General features: G+C 47.8%; 1 protein-coding gene across 2 annotated transcripts in view; it reads right to left on the bottom strand.

Annotated features, from left to right (window-relative positions):
• The window catches only part of Grhl1 (grainyhead like transcription factor 1), a 45542-nt gene that overhangs the window by 4395 nt on the left and 16867 nt on the right, over positions 1-24280 (bottom strand). For both annotated transcript variants that reach the window (XM_028777761.1, XM_028777762.1), the window contains 6 exons: positions 9974-10132; positions 5323-5374; positions 4851-4990; positions 3289-3326; positions 1124-1215; positions 772-857 (listed from right to left, as the gene is read on the bottom strand). In XM_028777761.1, the coding sequence (XP_028633594.1) occupies positions 772-857; positions 1124-1215; positions 3289-3326; positions 4851-4990; positions 5323-5374; positions 9974-10132 (567 nt within the window). The remainder of the gene's footprint in view (positions 1-771; positions 858-1123; positions 1216-3288; positions 3327-4850; positions 4991-5322; positions 5375-9973; positions 10133-24280) is intronic.

The following is a 24280-nucleotide window of genomic DNA, read 5'->3' as shown; positions in this document are numbered from 1 at the left end:
GAGATTAACATGTCCATGATCTGTAAGGGTTTACGGTTGGAAAATGTCAGGACATATCACTGATAATAGAAATCTGGCCCAGACAAGTCAGAGGGGAAGTCTGAATGCACCTCCCTCCTGTGTTCCTCCTACTGACACCTCCACAGGGACAGGAGCTCGGCTGAGTGCAGTCTCTGCCAGCTCCCAGGGCTGGAGGTCATCACAGGTCACACCTCTACCTCTGCTCAGATGAGCTCTGGATGAGGTCTGGCACTGTTGGCAGAGACAAGGAGGAAGCTGGGAACTGGAGTTTTTGTTTTGAGACAGCCTTGTCTCTAATTCTCAGTTTCTGCCCTGGCTTCCTGAGTTTTAGAAACTACAGATGTTGCTATCAAATCCAACTGAGCCACTATTTTATGGATGACATCTTTAAGGTTTTACTACTGTCAACTTCTAAGTGGTTTGCTACATGAATTTTCTTTTTACTCAGGAAGATAAAAGTTAAATTCCCCCCTCCCCACCCCCACTGGGCTATTACAAATTCACTGAATGTGGCAGAGTATACATTTCAGAGCGATTCACCTGCCAACTCCAGGCCAGTCACAAGGGACAAGACAGACCTGCAGTCAAGCGAGGATGCCCAAGGCAGGTCAGATGCAGGCAGTGCTACAAGTATTCACAAAGCATGGCTGGGAAAGAGGCCAAGGTTTCAGTGTGACAGAGAAATAGGGTCTAATAAAATGCTTCAGTGGGATGCTATGAGGCTCTGTAGAGGGTGGGTCTCCTACTTACTGCCTCCATCAAGCCCTTCAAAGATGGAGTCTTGAGCATCAGGGCATCGAAGACTTCTTCTGATTCCTTTCGGACATAGAGGAGCACTGTGGGTGGTTTGGGGAGGAGGGAGAGAACCGTTAATTCACATGAGCAAAACATGACAACAGATTACGGGTACCAGTACCATAAGGGATAGCAACATACAGCACGAGTGTGAGCCCCAGGATCTAACTGCAGCTTCCCCGAACGCTGCCTCCCCTCATACTCAAGGAGGTGGTGGCCTGAGGGGAACATGTAGGGGTGAAGCCAGATAAGCCACGTCCATGAGCTCACTACTTAGCACTCCCACTTGGCACAGCAGCCAACACACCTCTCTTGGGTTCTTCTGTCCGAGACAGCTTAGCAGGGGGAGGAACTCCAAAGTCATCTTCGGTTCCGAATGGCCCCCTTTTCAAGACAGACCTGTGGGTGAGGCAGAGTTAGGTCAGGCGTTTCCAGTCTGACTGACTGTACAGGCAGGAGTTCTTTAGAGCAACAGCTACACTCTAGACTCTGACTCCCTTCATTCTCTATGTGGGCCAAGCCCGACGACAACCAGGGCAGGGCTCATGAGTGGCAGGCCTAGGCCACCCAAATGACATGCAGGATGGTGCCCACTGCTGGACCTCTTCCCACTAACTCAGCACCCAGTAGGAGAACACAAAGGCTTGGACAGAAGACAGCCTAGGCGGCCTCCTTTGTCTGGCTCTAAGGAATCATGGGTTTTATGTCATGTCAGAGGGAATTTCTGCAACTTTTGTCAGGTGGACGGCTGTGCCCAAAGTATGTGGTCTATGTATGCTGCAGTGAATTCCAAGCCCACAGGTAGGACAGCGTATTCCAGGGCTTGAGTGACAACCACAGTGTGGCTTCTAAAGCCTTAACATACTGTGGTGTCCACAGAACACCAGGGGACAGTGAACAAGGAGTGCGAGAGGAAGATGTACAGGTCTGAGCCTCTGCTAGCAAAGGCATGTATACTGGGGAGAGCCTGTGAGGCAAGAGCGAAGGAAGAGGTAACCAGAAATAAGGGCAGCAATGCTTATTCAGAACAGGCTGGAAAGCACCAGTGTATCTCAGCTTCATGCTCCCAACAGGCACTTGGTGAAGGTGTCTGCAGGAGCCATGTCTGAAACATGTCTGAACCAGTGGCACAGGTCGAGGAGTGGGATAAACTACAGCCAGCAATGAATGTGTGCTGAGGGAGTCAGAGAGGGAGGAGAGCAAAAACAGAACCAAAAAGCCAGGCATGGGGCTGCAATCCCAGTACTCAGAAGCCCGAGGCAGAGAGCTCATGAGGTGGAGTCCAGGCTTGGCTACACAGTGAGCCTTAGGCAGCCTGGGCCAGTGTACGGCCCTGTCTTAAAAGGCCAAAGCCAAAACACTGAGATGAAGGGAGAGAGGGCAAAGGATGGGCTGACAGTTGGGCGTTCCAACTCGATGTACTTTTGTGTAAGGGAAAAATGTAATTACCAAGGCAGACTCTCCTGTTCTTCAAAATCCAGCCCCAAAGCCACAGTGAAGGATGAGCCAGGTGGGGTCTGCTGTAGTTAACTGCAGGGGACTTCTGGGTACACAGCCCAAAGGAGTAGGCAGGTTATTTACAGAGAGGAGTGCTAAGACCTCAGAGAGACATCTGGGATTCCATCCTGGATGCTACAAACTACCTCTCTTAGGGGGAACCAGAGACAAAGACCTGGGGCTGCTCCAAGGGAAAATAGCTCCAAGGTAACAGAGGCCATCAGTGACTTCTGGTGACCAGCAGTGATGGGCTCAACTTAATGTAAGAAATGGAGTCCTGTCCTATATAAATACTGAGGAAACGGGAAGTCTGGAGGTGAGTGAGACATTCACAGGGTACAGTGCAGTCTCCACAGCACTCAAAACAAGAGGGGAGAAATCTAAGCAGGGAGGCTCAGTCATGTGGTCACTGTGGGCACAGGAGTGAGATGAACTGAGCTGGATGCCAAGTGGAGGAGATGTCAGGGGGCAGTGTGGCCAATCCGCACAGCTGGAGTACATGGCAAGGCCTCAACTGAAGACGCCCTGAAGGTTAAGTAAAACCAGGTTGCTTCAGACTGGGAATGGTGTTACTGTGCAGCCAGTGAGACCTGAACAGAGTCTGCAAACGAGTCAACAGAGCTCCCTTCCATACTGTGGGATCCAGGCCAGGTCCTTGTTTATAGGAGACAGGTACCTGATACTCAGCAATGGTGGGCTCTCGGTTGGCTGTTTATTCTTCTATTGGAAAGAGGGTCCTACTATAACATGCTAGCCTGGAACTCACTGTGCAGCCCTGGATAGCCTCAAACTCACATCCTCCTTCCTCAGTTTCAAAAGCACTAGGATGGCAGGTGGCCCTACCCCTGGCTGAGAAACATATGCTTAAACAGCTAGGAGGAAAGCACGTTCTTATTGTATCTCAATGGGTCTGTAAGTTTGAGATTATTTCAAAGCCAAGTGAGTTTACTGGAGTGAGACAAAGGGGGACCTTACCCTTCACCTTCCAGTTCTTCAGAGGGCAGGGAAAGAACCTAGGAACAAACACACATTCAGATTGTTTTCCAAACATGTTCAAATATCTCAGAACATAATTAGTCCTAAAACAGAGATCATTTTGCATGTGACCAGTCTAACTCCAAAACCTTCTTTCTAAGAGACACAATCCTACAGCCATATCTTTCTCTCTCTCTCTCTCTGTCTCTCTGTCTCTGTCTCTGTCTCTCTCTCTCTTTTTTTTTTTTTGGTTTTTTGAGACAGGGTTTCTCTCTAGCCATGCCTGTCCTGGAACTCACTCTGTAGACCAGGCTGGCCTCGAACTCAGAAATCCGCCTGCCTCTGCCTCCCAAGTGCTGGGATTTAAAGGTGTGTGCCACCACTGCCCGGCTCAGCCATATCTTTCAATGCCCAGATTTCTAGTTTTCTTCAACTTTGTTGAACCAGGCTGGTCTCTGTGAATGTGGGCTAAACCTGCAGGAGGCCAGATGACAGCATCTAGTAAGAAGACGCCCCGCTAGCCAGGCGGAGGTGGCGCACGCCTTTAGTCCCAGCACTTGGGAGGCAGAGGCAGGTGGATTTCTGAGTTGGAGGCCAGCCTGGTCTACAGAGTGAGTTCCGGGACAGCCAGGGCTACACAGAGAAACCCTGTCTGGAAAAACCAAAGGAAAAAAAAAAAAGATGCCCCTCTCGCTCATCCTCTGTTTTAGGACTAATTATGTGTGGCTGTTTCTGCAACAGAATGTCAGAGTGAAAGAGCCAACAGGAGACGGCAGAGATCAACAAGTCTCAGGTATTCACTGCTACAGGCCCCTTCAGACTCCAGCTCGCCCTGAGGCTGCTCACTAGAACCACAGGTTGGCAACATCTCTGAAAACTCATTAGTCCTTACAAACCTGTCCAGTGAGCGCATGACAGGGTCTCCTTTGTGATATTTACCTGACCTGGGTATAAAAAGAAAAGCCACATTCTCTTGAAACTCCTGTACCACAAAGCAGGGTGCAGCTAGTTTTTAAGTTTAGCATGAATTAGCCAGGAGGTGATGGCAAACGCCTTTGATCCCAGCAGTTGGGAGGCAAAGGAGGCAGATCTCTGAGTTCGAGTTTAATCTGGTCTACGTAGCGAGTTCCAGGGCAGCCATGGGTATACAGAGAAACCCTGTCTTGAAAAACTAAAACAACCATCATACTAATGATAATAGTAAAATTTAGTCTGAGTTGCTAAGCCATGGCTGCAGGGCACATGTTGATGACATACAGCAATGGTGACTACAAGAAGAGGGCCTTCAGACACAGGTGTCACCCAAGCTGAACTTACAGACGACAGGTTCAAACCCTAGTTGTGATGCTATTCTCAACACTTTTGCATGAGCTACAACATGGAAGAATATAAGGGGAAGCCAGGTGACAGACTCGGTATTGTGTATGGCATCACTGTGACTGAACGTTTCAGAGAACTCAGTAATGGGTTAAGTGCCACCGTGGTCTCATTCTATGAAAAATGGCATGGAGCTTCTTTTTTTGCCAAGCTTAGCAGCCTCTCCCCGGAGGCTGGTTACCTACATGACTGCCCCGCTGCAGGTTGGTAAAATGCACATCAGGAATGAAGAGGACAGGCTGAGTGTCGAGATCCAGGAAGGGCTTGAACACTGTGATGTCCGTCCGTTTGTGTGAGGGAAGGAGTTGCACTTTAACATCAGAAACTGGAGAGAAGAAACAGAAGCCACCGAGAGATTATAGTTATGGACTGGCCAGGTATGGTGGTAAATGTCTTTAATCCCAGCATGTAGGAGGCAGAAGCTGATCTATCTCTATGACTTGAAGGCCAGCATCCCAAGAACCTGAACAGAGGATAACCCACGACATGGGCCTGCAGTTCTATGAGCGGGGCTCTGCCCTCATCTGCCCAGCAGCAAACCACAGGGCTCTTGCTATGTCAGCACCATCTCTGGTCTAGCCTGTACTCTGCAGGGCACAGCAGGTCACAGCAGGTCACTATTAGGCATTTCCTGGGAACTGGGGTCAGGGCACTTGCCTTTTCTCTTGCTCTGTTTTCGTTCTTCATCCCGAATTTTCCGTTCAGCTCCCTGCAGACAAAGGAGACAAGAGTCTGATCAGATCCTCTGGGAACTGCTCGGCTCTCTCCCCTATGGCAGTGAGTACCAGCATGGGCTTGCCACATCCGTTTCCTCTCAGAAGCCCACCCCTCTCATTGAAGAACATCATAAGCTTGTATGGGAATGTCACTCGAGAAACTCCTTTTGACAATTAACATATCCAATTACATTTTAAAAACGTCTTAAAATCATTTCTAACTATCAATCCCAGCAAACATCTATTTTAAACACAAACTGAAATTCCTCTTCATGATAGACGTGGCCAGGTTAAAGGTAAAGCTTAGAGAACATGCTAGCATACTCCGATGTCCACCAAGGTGTGGGTGCCTTCTCCCTACCTCATAGGAAAGGACCATGAAAGAAAAAAAAAAATAAAATTTGGCCCTGTGAATATTCCCTGTGGAGCGAACGTTAGCACAGAGAGGGGTGAATCGGTCCAAAGTCATGGTGCCTGTAAGTGACAGAAACAATCAGGTGTCATTCACAAAAACAAAGATGACACAAGAAGTCGCTGTGCTCTGTGTCCTATAAAAGGACTTATATTTGTACCATGTATGTCAACTGCTGAGTAGCAGTGTCACGCATCTGAACCCACAAACATATTCACAAAACCTCACTAGTGAAACCATGACCTGAAATGGGATAGCACGGAGCACATTAAAATGTAACACTGATTCCCTCTGCGTTGTTGAGCGACAGTGTCTCTGCGTGCTGAGGATGACTGTTCAGTGGCCCAGCCAGGTAGGAAGGGTTGGCTTAGGTTTCTGATACACACACTCTCTGATAGGAAGGAGGAAGTGGAGGGCCTCTCGCTGATCTCTGACATCATTACATGATAAGATCAGCTCTGAAAGCAGAACACAAAGCCTCCTGTCTGCTCTAGAAGGTGCTAAACACAGCATGCTAAACATGCTAAACACAGCATGCTAGACACATAGCCTGCTTATGATTGCTGTATATGGGACTGGAGAGATGGCTTGGCAGGTAAAGTGCTTGCTGTTCAAGGGTAAGGACCAGAGTTCAAATCCCCCAAACCCATGGAACTGTGGGTGGGCACTGCAGCCCTGCCTACAAACCCAGTGAGCTGAAGGCAGAGACAGTGCATCCCTGGAGTAAGGTGGCTTGCTAGAGCTGCCAAACTGGTGATCTGGGTTCTCAAGTGATTCTGCCTCAAAATATATGGTGGGAAATGAATAAATAAGATATCCAACATCAAACTCTGGCCTCCTCACACACTTGCCCACACACAGCCTCTCAGATGAGCAACCACACACAAACAACGACAACCTAACAACCTAACTGTAACTTCAGTCAGAAGAGAAATCACACCTCTATCCCAAAGGCAGCTACACCAAATGTATTATCAGCCGTATCCAGGAATAACAAGGAACTCAGCTCCTGCCAAGATAGAGACTCACACTCTACTCTGAAATGATGGAACCTTGCTAGACTCAGGAACCAAGCATTCTGATGGCTGCTGCAGAAATGGAGGGAGCAGGGCAGGCCCTTTACCTGCAGGCCCTGGTGCCTCCAGGGTCCCAGCTGAAGAGGAGGAAGGACAACGAAGTACCAAGGAGACTCAACCCAGACAGCACAGCAGCTCCCAGGTCCTCTGGTGCAGGGGTTGTTCCAGACCAAAGAGAACACACCCCAGCAAGTGGAACACCGTCCAAAATACAGGGTAAACATACTGTCTGTTCTCACCAATTGGACTAGAAAAACTTTCCTCTCACTGGGCACTGAGCCAACACCCAGGAAAATCCTGCTCACTGGTGTAGAATAATTAGCCTGACACGGTGTGGCTGCAGAGTAGCCTCTCAGATCAGAAGATGACATCTGAACAAAGCAAACCATTTCCAAGGAACTTAATAGGGTCTCAGGATGAACCTGAAGAAGAGTTCCAGGAATAAAAATATCACCTATCACTCAGCAAGGCAAAATGCACAAGGTTCAGCACCCTGCAAGACAGTCAAGCAGTCTCCAAACAGGGAGGAAATCAAACCACTGAGGGGAACCCAGGCACAGACATTAAGCCAGTATCCCAACTTTATCCCATATGTTCAAAGGCTATGGGAAAGCTACACCTGGGCTCACTGTGTGGCTCAGTGGGACAGTAGCTGCCTAGAGACACGACCTAAAAAGGGTCCCGCCTAAACTTTCAGGGATGGAAACTGCCATGTCAGAGATGCAAACACCAATGGATGGAGTATAGTTCAGCAGTTCAGACCTGGCCACAGATCACCAACCTAAGGACAATGGAAACTATCTGAAATGAAGTGAGAAAAATCAAACAACAATAATGCTAGGCCGTGGGTGAAAGCATCAAAGCATCACAGACGTAACTGGAGGACCTGAGGGGAAGGAGCAGGCATGTCTGAGGAAACAACAGCCAGACATTTTCCAAACCCAACGGCAGCCACAAAAACACAGATGCTCGGCAAACTCAAGAACACGGAGCCTCATCAGACTCAACTGCTCACAACCAGTGGAAGAGAAAACCTTGGAAAGGGTTATAGACAAGAGGATCTTACACACAGAATAGACCTGGGTGGCTGCAGTCTCCTCAGCAGTACCAGCTCCAAGTCCGTGCCGCATCTGTGACCTGACAGCTGGACCTCACACCAGCACCAGAGCCGAGGGAGAAATGAACACTTCTCATGCAGAAAAGCTGAAGGATTCATTCCTAGTTCACAGATACTGCAAGATGTTAAAGAAAGTGCTGGAACAGTATCGGGACATCTGACCATAAGCTCTTCGGACCTCTCTCTCTCATCATCACCTGCTGGGAATGTGCTTGGGCACAGCACGGCTTGTCTCAGAACATTAGCCTAAAGCCCCTGCAGCCTGTCAGGGCTAAGATGACTATGACCCTGACAGAGACTGACTTCTGTTCGGACTGTATGAGATGGCAGCAGAGGCCTTAGGCACAGAGAAACAGACAAGAGGGTCAGGAGTTCAAGGCCAGTCTTGCCTCTATAATGGGCATCAACTACATATGACAGTATCTCAGAACCTAAAGGGGTGGCCCAGGGGGACATACGAGCTTATGGGAAAAGCAGCCACCAAGTTCCATCTTTAGAAATCCAAACTTTGCCCTCATATTCTCTAAGAATGTGCTGAGTAGCACATTCTAACAGCTCCTGAACGCGAAAACCTGTCATTTATCAAATGACACTGTCAGTTAAGCAGCTCAGAACAAAGAGACAACGAAGTGCAGCTTCCTTAGGAAAGAGGTACACTGTGGATACACCAAAGGAAACCCCAAAGTGCCCTACTTAGGGTTTCTAATGACAAGTTGAGACAAGACTCACAAAGTGAGCGTCCTGAGAGCCAGGAGCGGGTGACCAAAAGACAAGTGGCGAGTGGCAAGTGGGCCAACCAGGGTCAGGGATACGGGTGGGCAGCAAAGAGCCGAGGCCTTACTAAGAATAAACCTTCTCGGCACTCAGAAAAATGAATGCGTGAATTCTCAAGAGTGTGTAGGAAAATTATTAGCCAGGAAAGATGTAACAAAAACATCAGATGTGGAAAAAAAATGTTTGAGTAAAAGTGCAGTTTCTCTAGTATTATAAAAAGAGCACAAACATTCTGACAGTTCCTTCTAAGGTGTTTTTGCTTTGTCATTGTTTGAGGTGGGGTCTCTGTGTATAGCCCAGGCTGGCCTCCACCTCCCGATTCTCTTGGCCTTCCAGGTGCTGGTGCCACACACCTAAATCATCAAGGTTTCTCGGGCACCAGAGGAATGTGGTCAGCTGGGAAGAGACTGGCCTAGGTCAGAGGTACTGGTGCCCACTAGCTGTGAGTCACTGTTTTCAAGTGCAGCCCACGGGAAGCACCTGTGTTCCAGTAATCCCCACACCTGATCCTGGGGCTGGAGAAGGAGCAGGTTACATGGCAAGGGGGAGGGAAGGCTGGAGGTGATCACAAGGGACCAGGAGGCACAACAACCAGAGGCAGTCTAAAGATGCAGAGGAGACATCTTTAGCAAAGGAACGCTGCTCACACCTTCAATGTTGGCCCAGCAACACTGAGCTGTAAACCACTGACTTTGTGATAATTTGTTACAGGTAGAGACCCTGGCCTGTAGATGTGTCCAATCTGACAGGCTGTTGAGAAAGGTCTCTGAACTCAAAGGTTCCAGGCGCCCTCCAGTGGTCAGATACAACAGCCCTTCCAGAGTTTCTGTGATTTGACAGAGAAACCTTGGCTCTGCACCTGGTAAAAATGTGTTTCCCAGGAAGAAGGAGCTGCAACATAGAAATCTGGGAGATGGCCTGCCAAAGAGCCTTCAGGGCAGTCAGTCAGGTGGGCAGTGAGTCAGGTGGAGCGTGATCAACACAGTAGTTACTGATCTGGGCCCAGGACCGGGGCCACATCCTTTTCTTTATCAGACACAATCACAAAAGGCAGCATCAAATCTTCTGTCTTTTTTAGTTCAGTATTTCCCCTTCCTTCTACAGTGCTGCTTTCCCCACAAGGCTAAGACAGTAAGCGCCATTAGAGGTCAGCTGCTCTGTGTGGAAGGATGAGCCTGCATCAGGTGCCCTTCCCTGAGCCTGCTGCTCTCACCTTGTCACAGAAGACCTTGATCTGGCAATAGGCCCGGTGTACTGGCTTGTTGCTGCGGTTGTTATAGCTGTACGTGTCAATTTGGATGTTGAGCGGCAAGCCCTTCACACCCTTCTGAGAAGAGAAATCTGTGCTCAAGCAGTTCACAGAGATGAAGACCTGTGAAGGAAGAGAAGGCTCCATGAGGGGTAACTCCAGAGGCCCAGCCTTGCAAATGCTGACATGACAGACACTCGAGACTCTCCTGAAAGCCGCCATTTAGAGGCATCGAAGGACCCTTCTAGAGAGGAGTGAGCATAGGCGTGCAGAGGAAGAGAGGACCATGGAAGCTCTGTTTATTCCCAGGATCACTCTTGGGCATCAACCAGGACAGCGGACAATGAGGCTGTCGTGGCTGATGTCATCTGCCTGGGACACCGTAATATGTCTCTTGGCTGCTGGGGACACTTCTGCACACTCTCTAGAACTGCCTGTACCTTTGGGGTCACCTTTTAGGATAGTCTGTAGCAGCCTGTGTCCTTTTTAACAAAAGCCGAGTCTCCTAATCTATAGCTTGACCGTAAAATTTCAGCAGAGTTCCCTTGCAATCCAGCCCACTCATATGAAAATACCTTCATTTCTTTTTCTTGGAGGTGTCTGGTAACAGAATCACATTGGGCCAAGTCCTCAGAAAATAATTTAATTCCAGTGATGTCTAAGACACTCCTTTCCAGGTGGCCTTTCATAATTTAAATATAATTTGGATTCACCACATGTTTAGGTAGCCACTGCACTTGCCAAAGTTTTTCACAGGCTTTAATTTTTATGCTGGTCTACTGAACAGTCACAAAACACTACCACACTCCTCACTGAAGGAGGCCCCACAGACATGTGGTTGAAACCTACGAGAAGCCATGAAGCCACTGTGCTGATGGGGGGGGGGGCCTCTACACAAGGGAGACAACTGTAACTGAGTCAGCCATCTGTGGCCATGCTTCCTCCAGACAGTCACGGGGCACTGCAGAGGTCACACCTGCCGGTTCACAAGTCCGTTTCCTTTCACCAGCATCTGAAGTACCACTGACCCACACGGTCAGCTCCACGGAACAGCCGGCCTGCCCTTGAGCCACATACTAGATTCTCCTTTTTGAAGGGGAAGCCGGAAGGTGGCCCACCCAGCCCCACCCTGTGTCCTGTCTCCCACTCAGTTACCCCATATTCACCTTCTAGCGAGTTTCCTCAAAGGTTTAAACAAATGGAGACGCACAGTCGGTGTGGTACAGCAAACTGTTACTCGGTGCCAATGGTGGAGCTTTGTGTGGTTGGCGAGCACGCTCCATTCCCCACCTTTATAGTTCTAAATTTTAAGATGTCTAACATGTTCAGGTGCTTTTGGTTTCCCAGGCCACTGGCTTTGGAATATTTTTTTTAATGGTTACCACACAGTAAATAGTATTAGAATCAGTTTTTTTTGTTTTGTTTTTTTTTGTTGTTTTTGTTTTTTTTTTGAGCAGTTTCAGAGATTCAAGACCCTTGTACCAGATAACCAGGATTCCTTCCAATGCCTAGGCCCCAACAGTCAAGGGCAGGTTACCCAAGGAGCACTGTTCAGCCTTGGGTTGTAAATGAGTATGTGGTGGGGACTGTGTGCTATACAGGGGGACTGAATGGAAGAAAAGCTGAACAGAAGAGAATTAGCCCCACAGTAACGACGAGCAAGTTCTAGACGCTGTCCAAGTGGAGAAAGACCAGACATCCTAAACAGACTGGGACATGTTCAATTACAGATCTGAGGATCACCCCTCTCTTGTTCTCTCACCAACTCCCCCCAGATCTTCTTTCTCACGGTCCCTGGGCACTGTCAGTCCCCTCTCGGCTGACCCTGCCAGCTCCTTATTGATCTGGTCAGGTCCGCCCCACAGCCCTCCTCTGTCTCCCCAGGTCTGCAAGGGCCCCGTCGGATCCTGTCCTCCATGTAAAACTTGTCTCTTCAGACAGGCCCGGGCAGCTGCCACACATGTGCTTAGGACCATGCTGGGCTCTTTAGACACTCAACAGAGCTATCCCTATGTCCAGAAGAGGGCGCTGTCCTTCCACAGTTGAAGCTCCAGAACTGATAGGGCTGTCCCAGGTAAAAGGTGAAGATGCTTTCCTACCATGGTGAAGCAATGGCTCATTCCCACAACCATCTGTTTCCACAGACTGTATCCTCTGGTTGGATACAGTCCTCTGAATGGAGGATGCCCAGGTGTGCCCCTTTCTCTAGACTGTCCACACCCTGGCACTGTGGTATCTTGCTTCTAAATATTTTTCTAATCATTTCCAGTAAATAAACAAAATCAGAGGTCCTGAATTCAATTCCCAGCAACCACATGGTGGCTCACAATGGGATCTGATGCCTTCTTCTGATGTATCTAAAGACAGCTATAGTATACTTATATACACAACATAAATAAATAATTCTTTTAAAAAAGTGTGTGTGTGTGTATGTGTGTGTGTACACTTCAGGTGTTATCCTTTGAAATACCATCTAGTACCTTTAAGATAGGTCTTCCATCGGCCCAAAGTTCAACAATTAGGCTAGACTAGATGGCCAGGGAACCCTCAAGCATCTTCTCGTTTCTGCTTCCCCAGCACTGGGAGACAAAGGCACACTACCACACCCTGCTTTTTCCATGGGTGCAAGAGGCCAAATTCAGGTACTCGTTCTTGTGAGGCAAGCGTTTACTGACTGAGTCACTTTCCCAGCTCCTGCTTTCAGTTTTTTAAGACTTAAGTCTAGATATGCAAGCAGGAAGTGGCTCGCGGGATTTCTGAACTGCTTTGCAGAAAGATCTGTGCTTTGACTTGACACCTTCTTGTACATAAATATTTAAAAGATGTTTTATATTAATCCATAAATATGTAAATGAGACATAGGAGACAGTCTACAGACCAGGGGCCATTGAGACAATTCATCATCAGGTAAAGAAAGGGACTTGCTGCTAGGCCTGATGATCTGGGTCACACAGTGAAAGGAGAGAAGTGACTCTGACCTCTGACCTCCACAAGCATTCTGTGACATATGTACATGTGCATACACACACACACAAACAAACAAACGAACAAACGTAAAGAGAGACAGAAATCTGAAAGGGGAAAAAATAACACTAATAAGAAAAAAAACGTTTTTTAAAAAACCACAGTCTTTGTAAACAAGAAAAGTTATTTACTAACCCATTGTATAGTTCACCTTCCAGTCAGATGGAAAATCTAAGCCTCTGTCATTCTGGACCACGGGACACAATTCCTAACTCAAAAATGGCTGCCTGAGAAAGTACACTCTGGTGCACCAATCCCAGGAAGTCTCTGACCCAAAGTGCCATTCCCCTGCCAAGAGGATTTCACAGTAATCCAACCCAAATCTGCCCTCCCCCCTGATTCCCGGCTACAAGTCTCTGCTCAAAGCAGAAGCCAGACGCCAGGACCAGCCTGAGTACAGAGCCTCTGGGAAGAACGCCTCACACCAGAGCCTCCATGTTCTCAGACACTTCTGCTTCCTATTTATCAAAGTTCCTCTCAACTTAGGAAACTTCAAAAGTTATCAGGAAGGCTGACTCATCCGAACTGGGCATTTAAAAACTGCCCCCTCAGTCAGATGGACACACAAGCACACCAGTGAGTGGGACCAAGGGATCACATGCACACTGTATGAAGGGCAGTGAAGACCTCAAAGAAAACAACAGCTCGTGCAGTAATACAATATCATGGAAGAATGTGCTGGGCCATCATGGGCATCCTGGGCTAAGCCAAGTGGTACCCATGATGGTGTAGGCATTCACCGAAGGCTAGCGAGAACATCAGCATCTCCCCTACCCTCTGCTTTCTGCTGGGCAGGGTAAGATGGTCAACAGAGGCAGATTTGATCTGAAAATCAAAGCAACCAAGTTTGACACCAGCTCTGTCCAGTAACTTGCACTGTGACCCTGGACCCTGCTGTCACATGACCAGCTAGGGCAGAAGAGCTCCAGGTGATGTCCAACTCCAGTCTCTGTGATCGTCTCTGTGCATAGTGGATGAGCCCCAAACCTTACTGTCATGACTGCAGATAAAATGATCTGAGTAATTCAGGTGCCAGCCTAGCAGCACTCATGAAAACCGAAGTTTTATTCACACCACACACTTAAAACCTGGGCATGACATCATGGACTGTAAGTCCAGTGCTGAGGACACAGAGTCAAGAGGATACTTGGGCGTCTGCCCACCCTCAGCCAGATTCAGTGAGAGACTGTCTCAAAATATATGATGGAAAGTGATTGAGGGAAATGCCCAGTATCAACCTCTGGCTTCCACACACATGAGCACACATGTGCACATAAACACACACACACACACACACACACACACACACACACACACAAAGATATAAATATACATTTACCAGTCTACTTTCTATAAATGCTGTTACTTTAAAGGATGTAACCGCATTCACCTTGGCCTGGGAACTTGGTAGACATGTAGATCGCTTGCCTCCTGCCTCCTCCCCACAAACACTTCAGGAGAACCACTGTACACAAAAGCCCTGGGAGCTTATCTCTCCAACACTGCTTCATACCACAGCCAAGCCAAACCCCTTACATCCCAAACCCACAGGGACAGGCCATGGGCTGGGGATTTGGGACACCTCAGCTGGGGTAGTTCACACACCAAAACCGACTTCAGGTGTTCCCATGTGGTATTCACATGATCAACCAGGATGGTGCCTCCCTGTGAAGAGACTGGTCTCCTACAAGCTTGCATGCTTCAGTGCACCCAAAGGTCTCCTTTCACTCCAAAACTCTAAGATTATGAAACCTGTCTTAATACATGATTTCTTCCTTGAAGAGTTCAGTTCCTCTTACATGCATTTTTAATTGAAAAAGTATTTTGCACAGGCACTGACCTATGAAGTAGGAATATTCACTATCCACAGATCTTGGAATTCAAAAAGGTCATACCTGTCCTCAGGTACTCAAAGTCGATATGACATTTTCTCAGGATTAACAGCTCTGTGTGAACCCATGTGCTTGGTCAGAAGCTCCATTGTGACTCTGTACTGTCCAGCATGAGATCCTTTGAGATCCACCTCAGTCACCTCTGGGGAATGCATGTGGTTTGTTTTGGGTTTGGTTTTTTGTTGTTTGTTTGTTAGTTTAGACAGGGTTTCTCTGTGTAGTCTTGGCTGTAGATCAGGCTGGCCTCCATCTCAGAGATCCACCTGCCTCCCGAGTGCTGGGATTAAAGGTGTGCACCACCACTGCCCAGCCAGAAGATTTTGGTTTGTTTTTTTTTTTTTTTTTCCGCTATTTGGGGATTGAACCCAGAGCCTTCTGTACAAGAGGCAAGGGTTCTACCATTGAGCTACAGTCCCAGCCCTTGTGTATGTTGTGTGTGTTTTCATAGTTCAACATTTCCACTTTCTACAAGCTATCCATTCTGGGCTTGAGATGTACCACTGGGTCTTGGAGCCACACCATCCATCTGTCAGTCTAGCTATACTCAGAGCTGAGGGAGAGCTGAAGGAAAATATCAACCCCAGCTGTCTCTGCACTTAAGGATGTGGCAAGACAGCCAAACACATAAAGTAATTTTTTGTTTGTTTGTTTGTTTGTTTGTTTGTTTGAGACAGGGTTTCTCTACATAGTCTTGGCTGCCCTAAAACTCACTCTGTAGACCAGGCTGGCCTCGAACTCAGAAATCCGCCTGCCTCTGCCTCTCAAGTGCTGGGATTAAAGGCGTGCGCCACCACTGCCCAGCCTAAAGTAATTTAAAAAGTGATTGAATCTATATCCTGAATGAATAAGAATGGACCAAGGCAATCAAATCTATAAAATAAGCATTCCAAGCATTCTTCCGAGGCAGACAAATTTTCTCTGTTGATATGATCACAAAGTCTCTAACAGAAGTCATCAGAGGGATAACAGTGAGACACACGGTTACACACCCAGCTTCTCCTCCACAAAACAGGTGTGGATGCACATGAGTGTATAGACACAAGCAAGCATGTACATGTACACACACACACACACACACACACACACACACACACACAAACACACACCACTTCCAGTTCTATTACTGCTAAACTCTTCAAACAGACTGACTGACACATTCCCTTCCGTCGAGTGCTGGGAAGGTCTCTACTGTGGAAGGAACCTTCGATGCTAACTTTTCTGTTTCTACACTTCCTTGCTACTTATCTTGAGAAAAAAGTATGATGTTATTTAACTAATCAAAACATTAATCACAAAAGATTGCAACTAAAGTTCCCACCCAAAATAGTTATAAGGAAAAAAAAAAACCTAACCACAAAAATCATCTACCGAACAGGCCAAAGATGTTCTGCAAGATTCTTTTTAAACATCCAGGCCATTTGTCTAGGACAGTTCCTCGTTCCTGGCTGAGAATTCATGCACTCAGAATATTTCAAAAAGATTTCAGTTGGTTGTAAAATAAAGCTTGAAAGCAAGGGATGCACACTAGGCTGAGGATCTCATCTCTATCCTCTGCCATATCCTGAACTACTGTGCAAGGATTCTCCCAGAAGCACCTCGCAGCCCCGTGATACTGTTCACAGGGCTGGCTGCTCCTCCCATGTCTGTCCTCAAAGGAAGGGGAGCAGAAGAGACACAAGGAGGCAGAACACTCACTCAGAAATGACTGCCCAGGAACAAAGGAGAGTAGACAAAGAATAAAGTTTGTAAGTGTCTGACTATTCTGGGGTCAGGATTGTGAGAGCGAGTCCAGTGTCCAGACCTGGGATGTGTCTGAAGACACCGTGTGTGTTATATGGAAGTGAAAGACTGAGGCTGGCATGATGTGGGGCCAGAGGCAGCACAGTGACTCTCCCAGGAACCGTGCTCTACCAGGTCACTTGAACCTCATCCCGTGAAGAGCCTGTCTCTTTGCCAGGTCTGATGGTATACATCTCTTACGTGGGCTCTCAGGATGGAACGCAGGTCCTCACATTTGCAGAGTAAATGCTTTACCCACTGTGCTGGTCAGTGTTTTGTCAATTTGATACCAACCTAGACAACCTGGGGAGAGTGAACCTCAATTGAGGATCTGCCTCCATCAGATAGGCTTATGAGCATGTCAGAGGCCATTTTCTTAACTACTAGTTGATATAGGAGGGCCCAGCCCACAGTGGGTGGCATCATCCCTAGGCAAGTAGCTGAACAAGCCAGAGGAATAAGTCAGTAACCACTGTACCTCCATGGTCTCTGCTTTGGTTTCTACCATGGTTTCTCTCAATTATAGACTGTAACCTATAGATGAAATAAACCCTTTCTTCCCCACAGTGCTTTTGGTCATAGTGTTTCTCAACAGCAATAGAACTTTAATTAGGTCACCAAGTACACCGTCTCTTCAGCCCTTGATTTTTCTTATTAATTGTACTGGCTGGTTTTATGTCAACTTGACATAAGCTGGAGTTACCTGAAAGGAGGGAACCTCAATTGAGAAAATGCTGCTGTAACATCTGGCTGAGAAAAGGCTGCTGTAATATCTGGCTGAAAGGCATTTTTTAAATTAGTGATTGATGGGGGAGGGCCCTCCCTAGGCTTGTAGTCCTGGATTCTATGAGAAAGCAGGTTGAGCAAGCCATTGGGTACAAGGCAGTAAGCAGCACTCCTCCATGGCCTCTGCATCAGCTTCTGCCTCCAGGTTCCTGCCCTGCTTGAGTTCCTGTCCTGGCTTCCTTCAGTGATAGAGTCCAATGTGGAAGTGTAAGCCAAATAGCCCTTTCCTCCTGAACTTACTTTTGGTCATGGTGTTTCATCCCCGCAATAGAAACCCTAACTAAGACTAATTTCGGACAGGTTACCCCATACCCCATCACAGTGCAGTTACAGACAGGCTAAGGACTATAGCTCTCCCAGTCTCCAGTGTGATCTTGGAGTTACAGAAGACAAGTCTACCATTGTTTCTCCATCCCCTATGCCTGCTGGGCCCCCATGTCAGCTCCCTCTTTAGACTAGGCTCAGTTGCCTCGTTCCCACCTAAACTCACAACAGGTGCTCAGAAAGGTAAAGACAACGGTCCAATTCAAACATGCTTTGCTGGAATATTCAGCAGTCAATGAGTCACTGGCTGAAAATGCATCTTCCTTGGAACTCCTAAGAGCATGGTGTCTGGCCTTGCTGATGCCAGACCTAAGAACCTGGTTTTGGCTTCACTAATGATCAGCATCACAGTCTGGAGAAGGCCATTGCTAATGCCATGCTGCCTGATCTGATATGTCTGTCCCCTCCCAGAGCTGCTGGCTCCCAGGCTCGCTGTTTAGGGAAGCGAGCTTTTTGTGATATCAAGCCAGTTCTTCTGCCCTAGTAGCAAAGCACTGGAAATGTGTGTAGAATTCCCTGGAAGAATGTTAGAAACACGTCATACCTGCCCAGAAAAGTTCAGGGGTGAACCAATTGTGCTCTGTGCTTACACTCTCGACTGACTTGTGGGGAAGACTTGGTTTCAGAGCTGAGAGCTTCCTTACTTGTTACTTGTGTGTTAAGATGCACTTAAAATGTTCTGACTGCCTGGTACACGAGAAAAACCCCATGGAGGGGAAAGAGAAAAGTAAGAGGTTCAACTGGGGAAGATGCTTAGGGTAAGGTTACCATGGTAACTGAAACAACTTGACATTCTCTTTTCTTTTTTTTTTTTTTTTTTGGTTTTGGTTTTTCAAGACAGGGTTTCTCTGTATAGCCCTGGCTGTCCTGGAACTCACTCTGTAGACCAGGCTGGCCTCGAACTCAGAAATCCGCCTGCCTCTGCTTCCCAAGTGCTGGGATTAAAGGCGTGCGTCACCACCGCCCGTTGACATTCTCTATATGCACTGATCCTCAGTGTCCCCCTTTCCATGGACGCCACACTACCCATGGTGTCTGGCCCTCATTATCTTTTCACTAGAGACAGACTGGGCCTCAGGGTTAGAGGGCATTGATGAGAAAGACAGAGAAAACAGATGGCAAAGCTCTAGCAGGGCCAGCTCCCAGGACTCCAGAGCCAGCCCATTCCTGGCCACTCATGGAGAGGCACCTGTGTAAAACTGGAGACGTGGGAAAGCGATGAAAACGGACGCCCAGACAGAAGTCACCTTGATCATGAGGCATGAAGTTAAAGGTCTCCCAGTTTCAAACCAAGCAGATAGTCTGTGCCAAATTCCTGCTTGTTGCAAACAAGTTGCAGGCCTTAGCTGATGGCCATATGGCTCCAGGAGACACAGAGACAGTCATCTTGGATACAATCCCAGTGGCCTCTGGGAATCTCCTTTGTTTTTACTTTTTTATTTTTTTATTTTTTTATTTTTTTTTGTTTTGTTTTTTGTTTTTCGAGACAGGGTTTCTCTGTGTAGCCCTGGCTGTCCTGGAACTCACTCTGTAGACCAGGCTAGCCTCAAACTCTCAAACTCAGAAATCCGCCTGCCTCTGCCTCCCAAGTGCTGGGATTAAAGGCATGCGCCACCACCGCCCGGCTTCCTTTGTTTTTATTTTTCTGTATCAAAATTCAACTTAGTCAAATGCAGACAACATTGATAAGCTCCTTTCTAGAACGTAACCTATCTTCTAAAAGGAAAGTAGAAACTGTAGGATAAATTCAAATGTAATCACCCAAAGCAGTCTAAAGATCTTTCTAAGTAGCTCTTCACCGGGAGAAATTGTCCAACAGCTGAAATGAAAGCACTAGTAACATTTTCCCCTCATTTCCAATAGCGCTAACTAGAGAGAGTAAAAGCACCATTTTTTCAGTCAAAGAGGCTAAGAACCTGAATTGAAGCTGATAGCGTAAGATTTTAAACTATAAATCAAGATCCAGTTCTTGGCCAACTGTCTAATTAGTAGGGATCATTTATTGGGCTTTACATAGCCCTCCCCACCCCACTCCCACCAGGACAAACAAACTTGTCCTGTTCCCCCCCCACTCACCCCGCCCCCAGCTCTGTGCACCTCCGCTCCCTGGCAGCCCACTCCACGTGCAGTTAATGAGTGTGTGTAGCTGAGACAGTATCGAGACTGAGTCACCCACTCGGCAGCATCCAGTTCCATTTCTGATGCGCCAGATAATAAAGGGTGAGCCACACTGCTCCCTGCTCTGGTGGGAGTTGTAGTGTCCTAAAGACACTACTACAACTACAAGAACACTGTCACCAGGAACTGCGAACTGCTCCGAGGGCTTCAAGGGTGCAGCTGAGCATTTTGGTAACTTCTCAGACTATCAAATGACCATCAAAAGAAAAGAGCCGACCGGCAGGAAGGGGTGGGGCGGGCAGGGACGTGGGAGGAGAAAAAGTACTGACTCGCAGTCTTCCCACGGCCAGGAGGGGCGTTCCCCGAAGGGGAAACAAGCTCCAAGTCAGCGCGCTGTTGCTACAGCCGCTTCCCACACCGCCCACACAGCGTCTCGGTTTCTGTGCCATGCAGAGAGCCAGGGGAAAAGTCACTGAGATAAAAGGGAGGCACGGAGGAGAAAACACGTAGAGGGACCTACCTGCTCCCCTTCCCTTCTGTCATGTTCATTGCCTAGACTTGGTGAACCTAAGGACCCTTGGCAGATGCTGTGATTTGGCACTTGCTGTCCCAAAGAGGCAGAAAATGTGCTGGGAAATATGCAGAATTGGATGGGGGCGTGACTCAAAGTAAACACAGACCACATTCCATCCATGCGGCACAGAACAGGACAGGTGAGCGAGCACATGGGTCACAAAGGAGACTCAGCAGCAAGCCGACTGCCAACCAAAAGTTCTAGAAGCAGGGGAAGGGCTAAAGGCGAAGTCTGTGGATTAACAGAGGGGTCAAGGCCGGGGAGACCTTCCATTTACAAGAACCCCTGACTCCCTGGCCTCACACGGCGTCCAAATACCTACTCCACGTCAGGCCAGAGCCACAGCTGCTCCGCTTTGGTTTAAATGGAGCAAAGATATGAAAAAATTAAAAATCAAAACAAAACAGGAGTGGCGCCGGGGACTGTAAGACAGAGAAAGCCACAGGTGGGGTTTCCAGGAAGGAACACGAGGAGGAGAGTTAGGGTGACAAGCTGTCAAATGAGAAGTCTCCACAGAGGAGCTTATTGTTTCCTGGGAGTGGCGAATGGAGGAAGGGTAAAAATTTGCTCCACTCCCCACCCCCCAAAGAAAACACCTAACTCGGGCAACACCACCAACGGTGGCCAAACAAGGCACGGGTGCCTGAAACTCCTTCCACAGGATACAGGTTTCACTACCAAAGTGAGGCTTTCTTCAGCTGCCAAGTGTCTCTGCGGCAGTCAGAGACACCTTTAACTGGCCCTCCCCCTCAGGCATATGGTGAATAAATGCTCGCTATTGTTACCTGTGGGTTCTAAAGACCTGCCATGATTCCATCTACGCTACAGAGTACACACACCTTGAAACACTGGTGCAACAAAGCCTCAAGGACCTAGCTTTTAAAGATACCTCAAAGAGGAGTCATTCTTGTTCTAGTACCCAAAGCAGCAGTCGCCTCAAGGAAATGAGCTTGGTATTTCTAACACAGCACCACTCTTAGACGCCTCACTCTACAGAGGCATGTGGCTCTTTGGTGGATATATTTTTAAATTTTCTACTTTAGTGAGTGCTTTGTTGTACATATCTATGTATGTATACATGCATGTATTTTTGTTTTTTCTTTTTTTCTTTTTTTCTTTTTTTTTGGTTTTTCGAGACAAGGTAGACTGTGTAGCCCTGGCTGTCCTGGAACTCACTCTGTAGACCAGGCTAGCCTCGAACTCAGAAATCTGCCTGCCTCTGCCTCCCAAGTGCTGGGATTAAAGGCGTGCGCCACCACCGCCCTACGTATTTTTGTTTTTTCAAGACAGGGTTTCTCTGTGTCACTCTGGCTGTCCTGGAACTCATCCTGTACACCAGGCTGGGCTTGAACTCACAGAGATCTGCCTGCCTCTGCCTCTAGAGAGCTGGGACTAAAGATGTGACCATACCCGGCTGCCGTGTTTTATTTTATTCATTTACTGTGTGGAATTGTTGGCATGTGCCAGGGAGGCCAGAGAAGGATACTCTGCTCTGTCAATATCCTGCCTTATTCCCTTGAGACAGAGTCTCTCCCAAATCTAGAGCTAGCCCAGCAACAGGCAAGCCCCAGCAGTCCTGTCTGCTGTTCAGACCTAGTGTTACAGGTGTCCACAACCACACAAGGCTTTTGCTGTGGGTGCCTGGGATGTGATTTCAGGTCCTCAAGCACTTTATCCACCCAGCCATCTCGTCACCCCAAAATATGTGCCTTTAAACTGCATACATGAAAACCCTTGACCATGAGCATCGAGCAGGTGGCTACCTTTAGTGTTGTTGGGAGCAGAAGGCTAGTGTGTATAGATAACCCAGTACAATCTAGTTAGCGTCAGGGTCTGCCTAGATGCTGAAACTCGATTCTGTGATGTAATTTTAGGACTATTTATTATTTAGGATATGGGTATGGGGTTGCAACTAGGTCAAAGGAGAGAGTAGGGGTCTGTTCTCTCCTTCCACGTGCGGATCCACGTAGCTGATCTGAACTGTGAGGCTCTGCAGCAAGTAATTTGCCTGCTGAGCCATCATGCTGGCCCATGGCCTTTGTTTTAAAAGTAACAGTGGTTCCTGACCAGTCTTAGGCAGCCCAGTTAGTACACACTTTAAGTTCCTTGCATCTAATTGCAATTACAAGCACAATATTTGACTCATTTCTCTCTTCCCTCTCACCCTCCCATTCACACTGGAAATGAGTTGTGAAACAAACCAAACCTGGCCCAGCTTAATACAACCAAACATGGCACCGCCTTATTTTAATGGCACCCCAGATGGACGTTTCACTAGAATGGAATCCCTTTAAATGCAAGCAATGTGTTCAGTCCAAAGACATTAAAAAAAAAAAAACACTCTCACAATGAATTCCAAATATTATGCTTAGACACACACACAAAAATGGCCATTAAGCTCATAAGCCATGCATCCCACAAGCACACACAAAACATCCCAAGTTCAAGTTACCGGAGTGGACACACCCCTTTTACAGCCTCCAGCCTTGATGGCCCCGCCCCAGGAACTCCACTGGCTCTTGCTGAGCCAGGGAGACTAAAGGAAAGATGCTACTCCACCTAAACACAAGAACCTCATGGTGAAGCGTATGAGACCTCAAAGTAGGCGTCACTGTTTTAATCCTCTTTGTTTTGTAACGTGAGCCTTCCCATGACAGAAACTTGTATTCTAGAACGAGCGTGCAGACTCCTGAGTTCCTTCCCTGAGTGGCTGGACTATCACAGATGGCAAAAGCATATAGTCTGACCTACAGCTCTTGAATGGACAAGATGCCACGCCTCTGACTGTCCTGGCCCCCGCCCTATCTCCTCAGCCTAAGGCCCCAAATGGAAGGCAAGAAACGGGAGGAAGCAAACTAGAAAGAGATGAAAAGTGTGTTGCGACTGGTCTGTCACACCCACAGAAGGATCGCAGCGCGGAAAGACGCAGTTCCATTGGTCAGCGCGAGCAGCCTGGTCACACACGGAGACTCAACAGCCTTTGTTTTGGTCTGACAGCAACTCACAAAGAGCACAGGGGCTATGCAGCCTTAAGCCACAGGAGACACAACCCACAAAGCACACTAGGCTCTCTGCAAGCATTTTTCTGGTGTGGCCCACTCATGGGGCCTGGCCCACGCTTGACTGCCACTCCTTTACCATTCTGGTTGTCATCAGAGCCACTCCCCAGCTGCCACCACATAAACTTCCTTGGTGCTGTCCAGAACCACTGGACTTCCGGGCAGTAGCTCTTTGGTTTATAATTTCTACTCCTCTGCAGCAGATTATCATCCAATATAAACTTTTGGTTCAGCAGCTAAAGTGTTTCTAGAGTAATTTCAATGAGTTGCAATGAGTCTGCAATGCTGTCCTACCGGTAACAAGAGCTTCAAACAGTAATACCCAGCCCGGAGCACTTACGATCCAGTTCAGGACCCAGCACTGGTCTCTCGGGTGCCTGGTTTCTCCAGGCTGCACACAGGCTCTGGAAAAGGTCAAGCACTGGTATGGTGTATGGTGTATGGTTCTGGGTAAAATGTGAACAGGGCAGGGCACCCCGCCACAGCACTGCCTGTGACAGTCACCCAAACACTGTGGTTCTCCCTCTAACTTCTCTTCCCACTATTTATTTTTAGACTCTGCATCTCCTGCTTCCAAATCAAATCTCAATGCTGCTGTAAATGTAAACCCTTAATTAAGGTTTATGAGCCAAACCAGATAAGAGTAGAATCTAAGCCAGGAGTTCCAGCAGAACCACAATTCTTCCCTCCAGTTAGAACTACTGCAGAAGAGAGA

This window comes from Grammomys surdaster, unplaced genomic scaffold (assembly GCF_004785775.1).
Source record: "Grammomys surdaster isolate TR1022 unplaced genomic scaffold, NIH_TR_1.0 314, whole genome shotgun sequence".
Taxonomy (NCBI): Eukaryota; Metazoa; Chordata; class Mammalia; order Rodentia; family Muridae; genus Grammomys; species Grammomys surdaster.
This window is presented reverse-complemented; position numbering and strand designations above follow the sequence as displayed.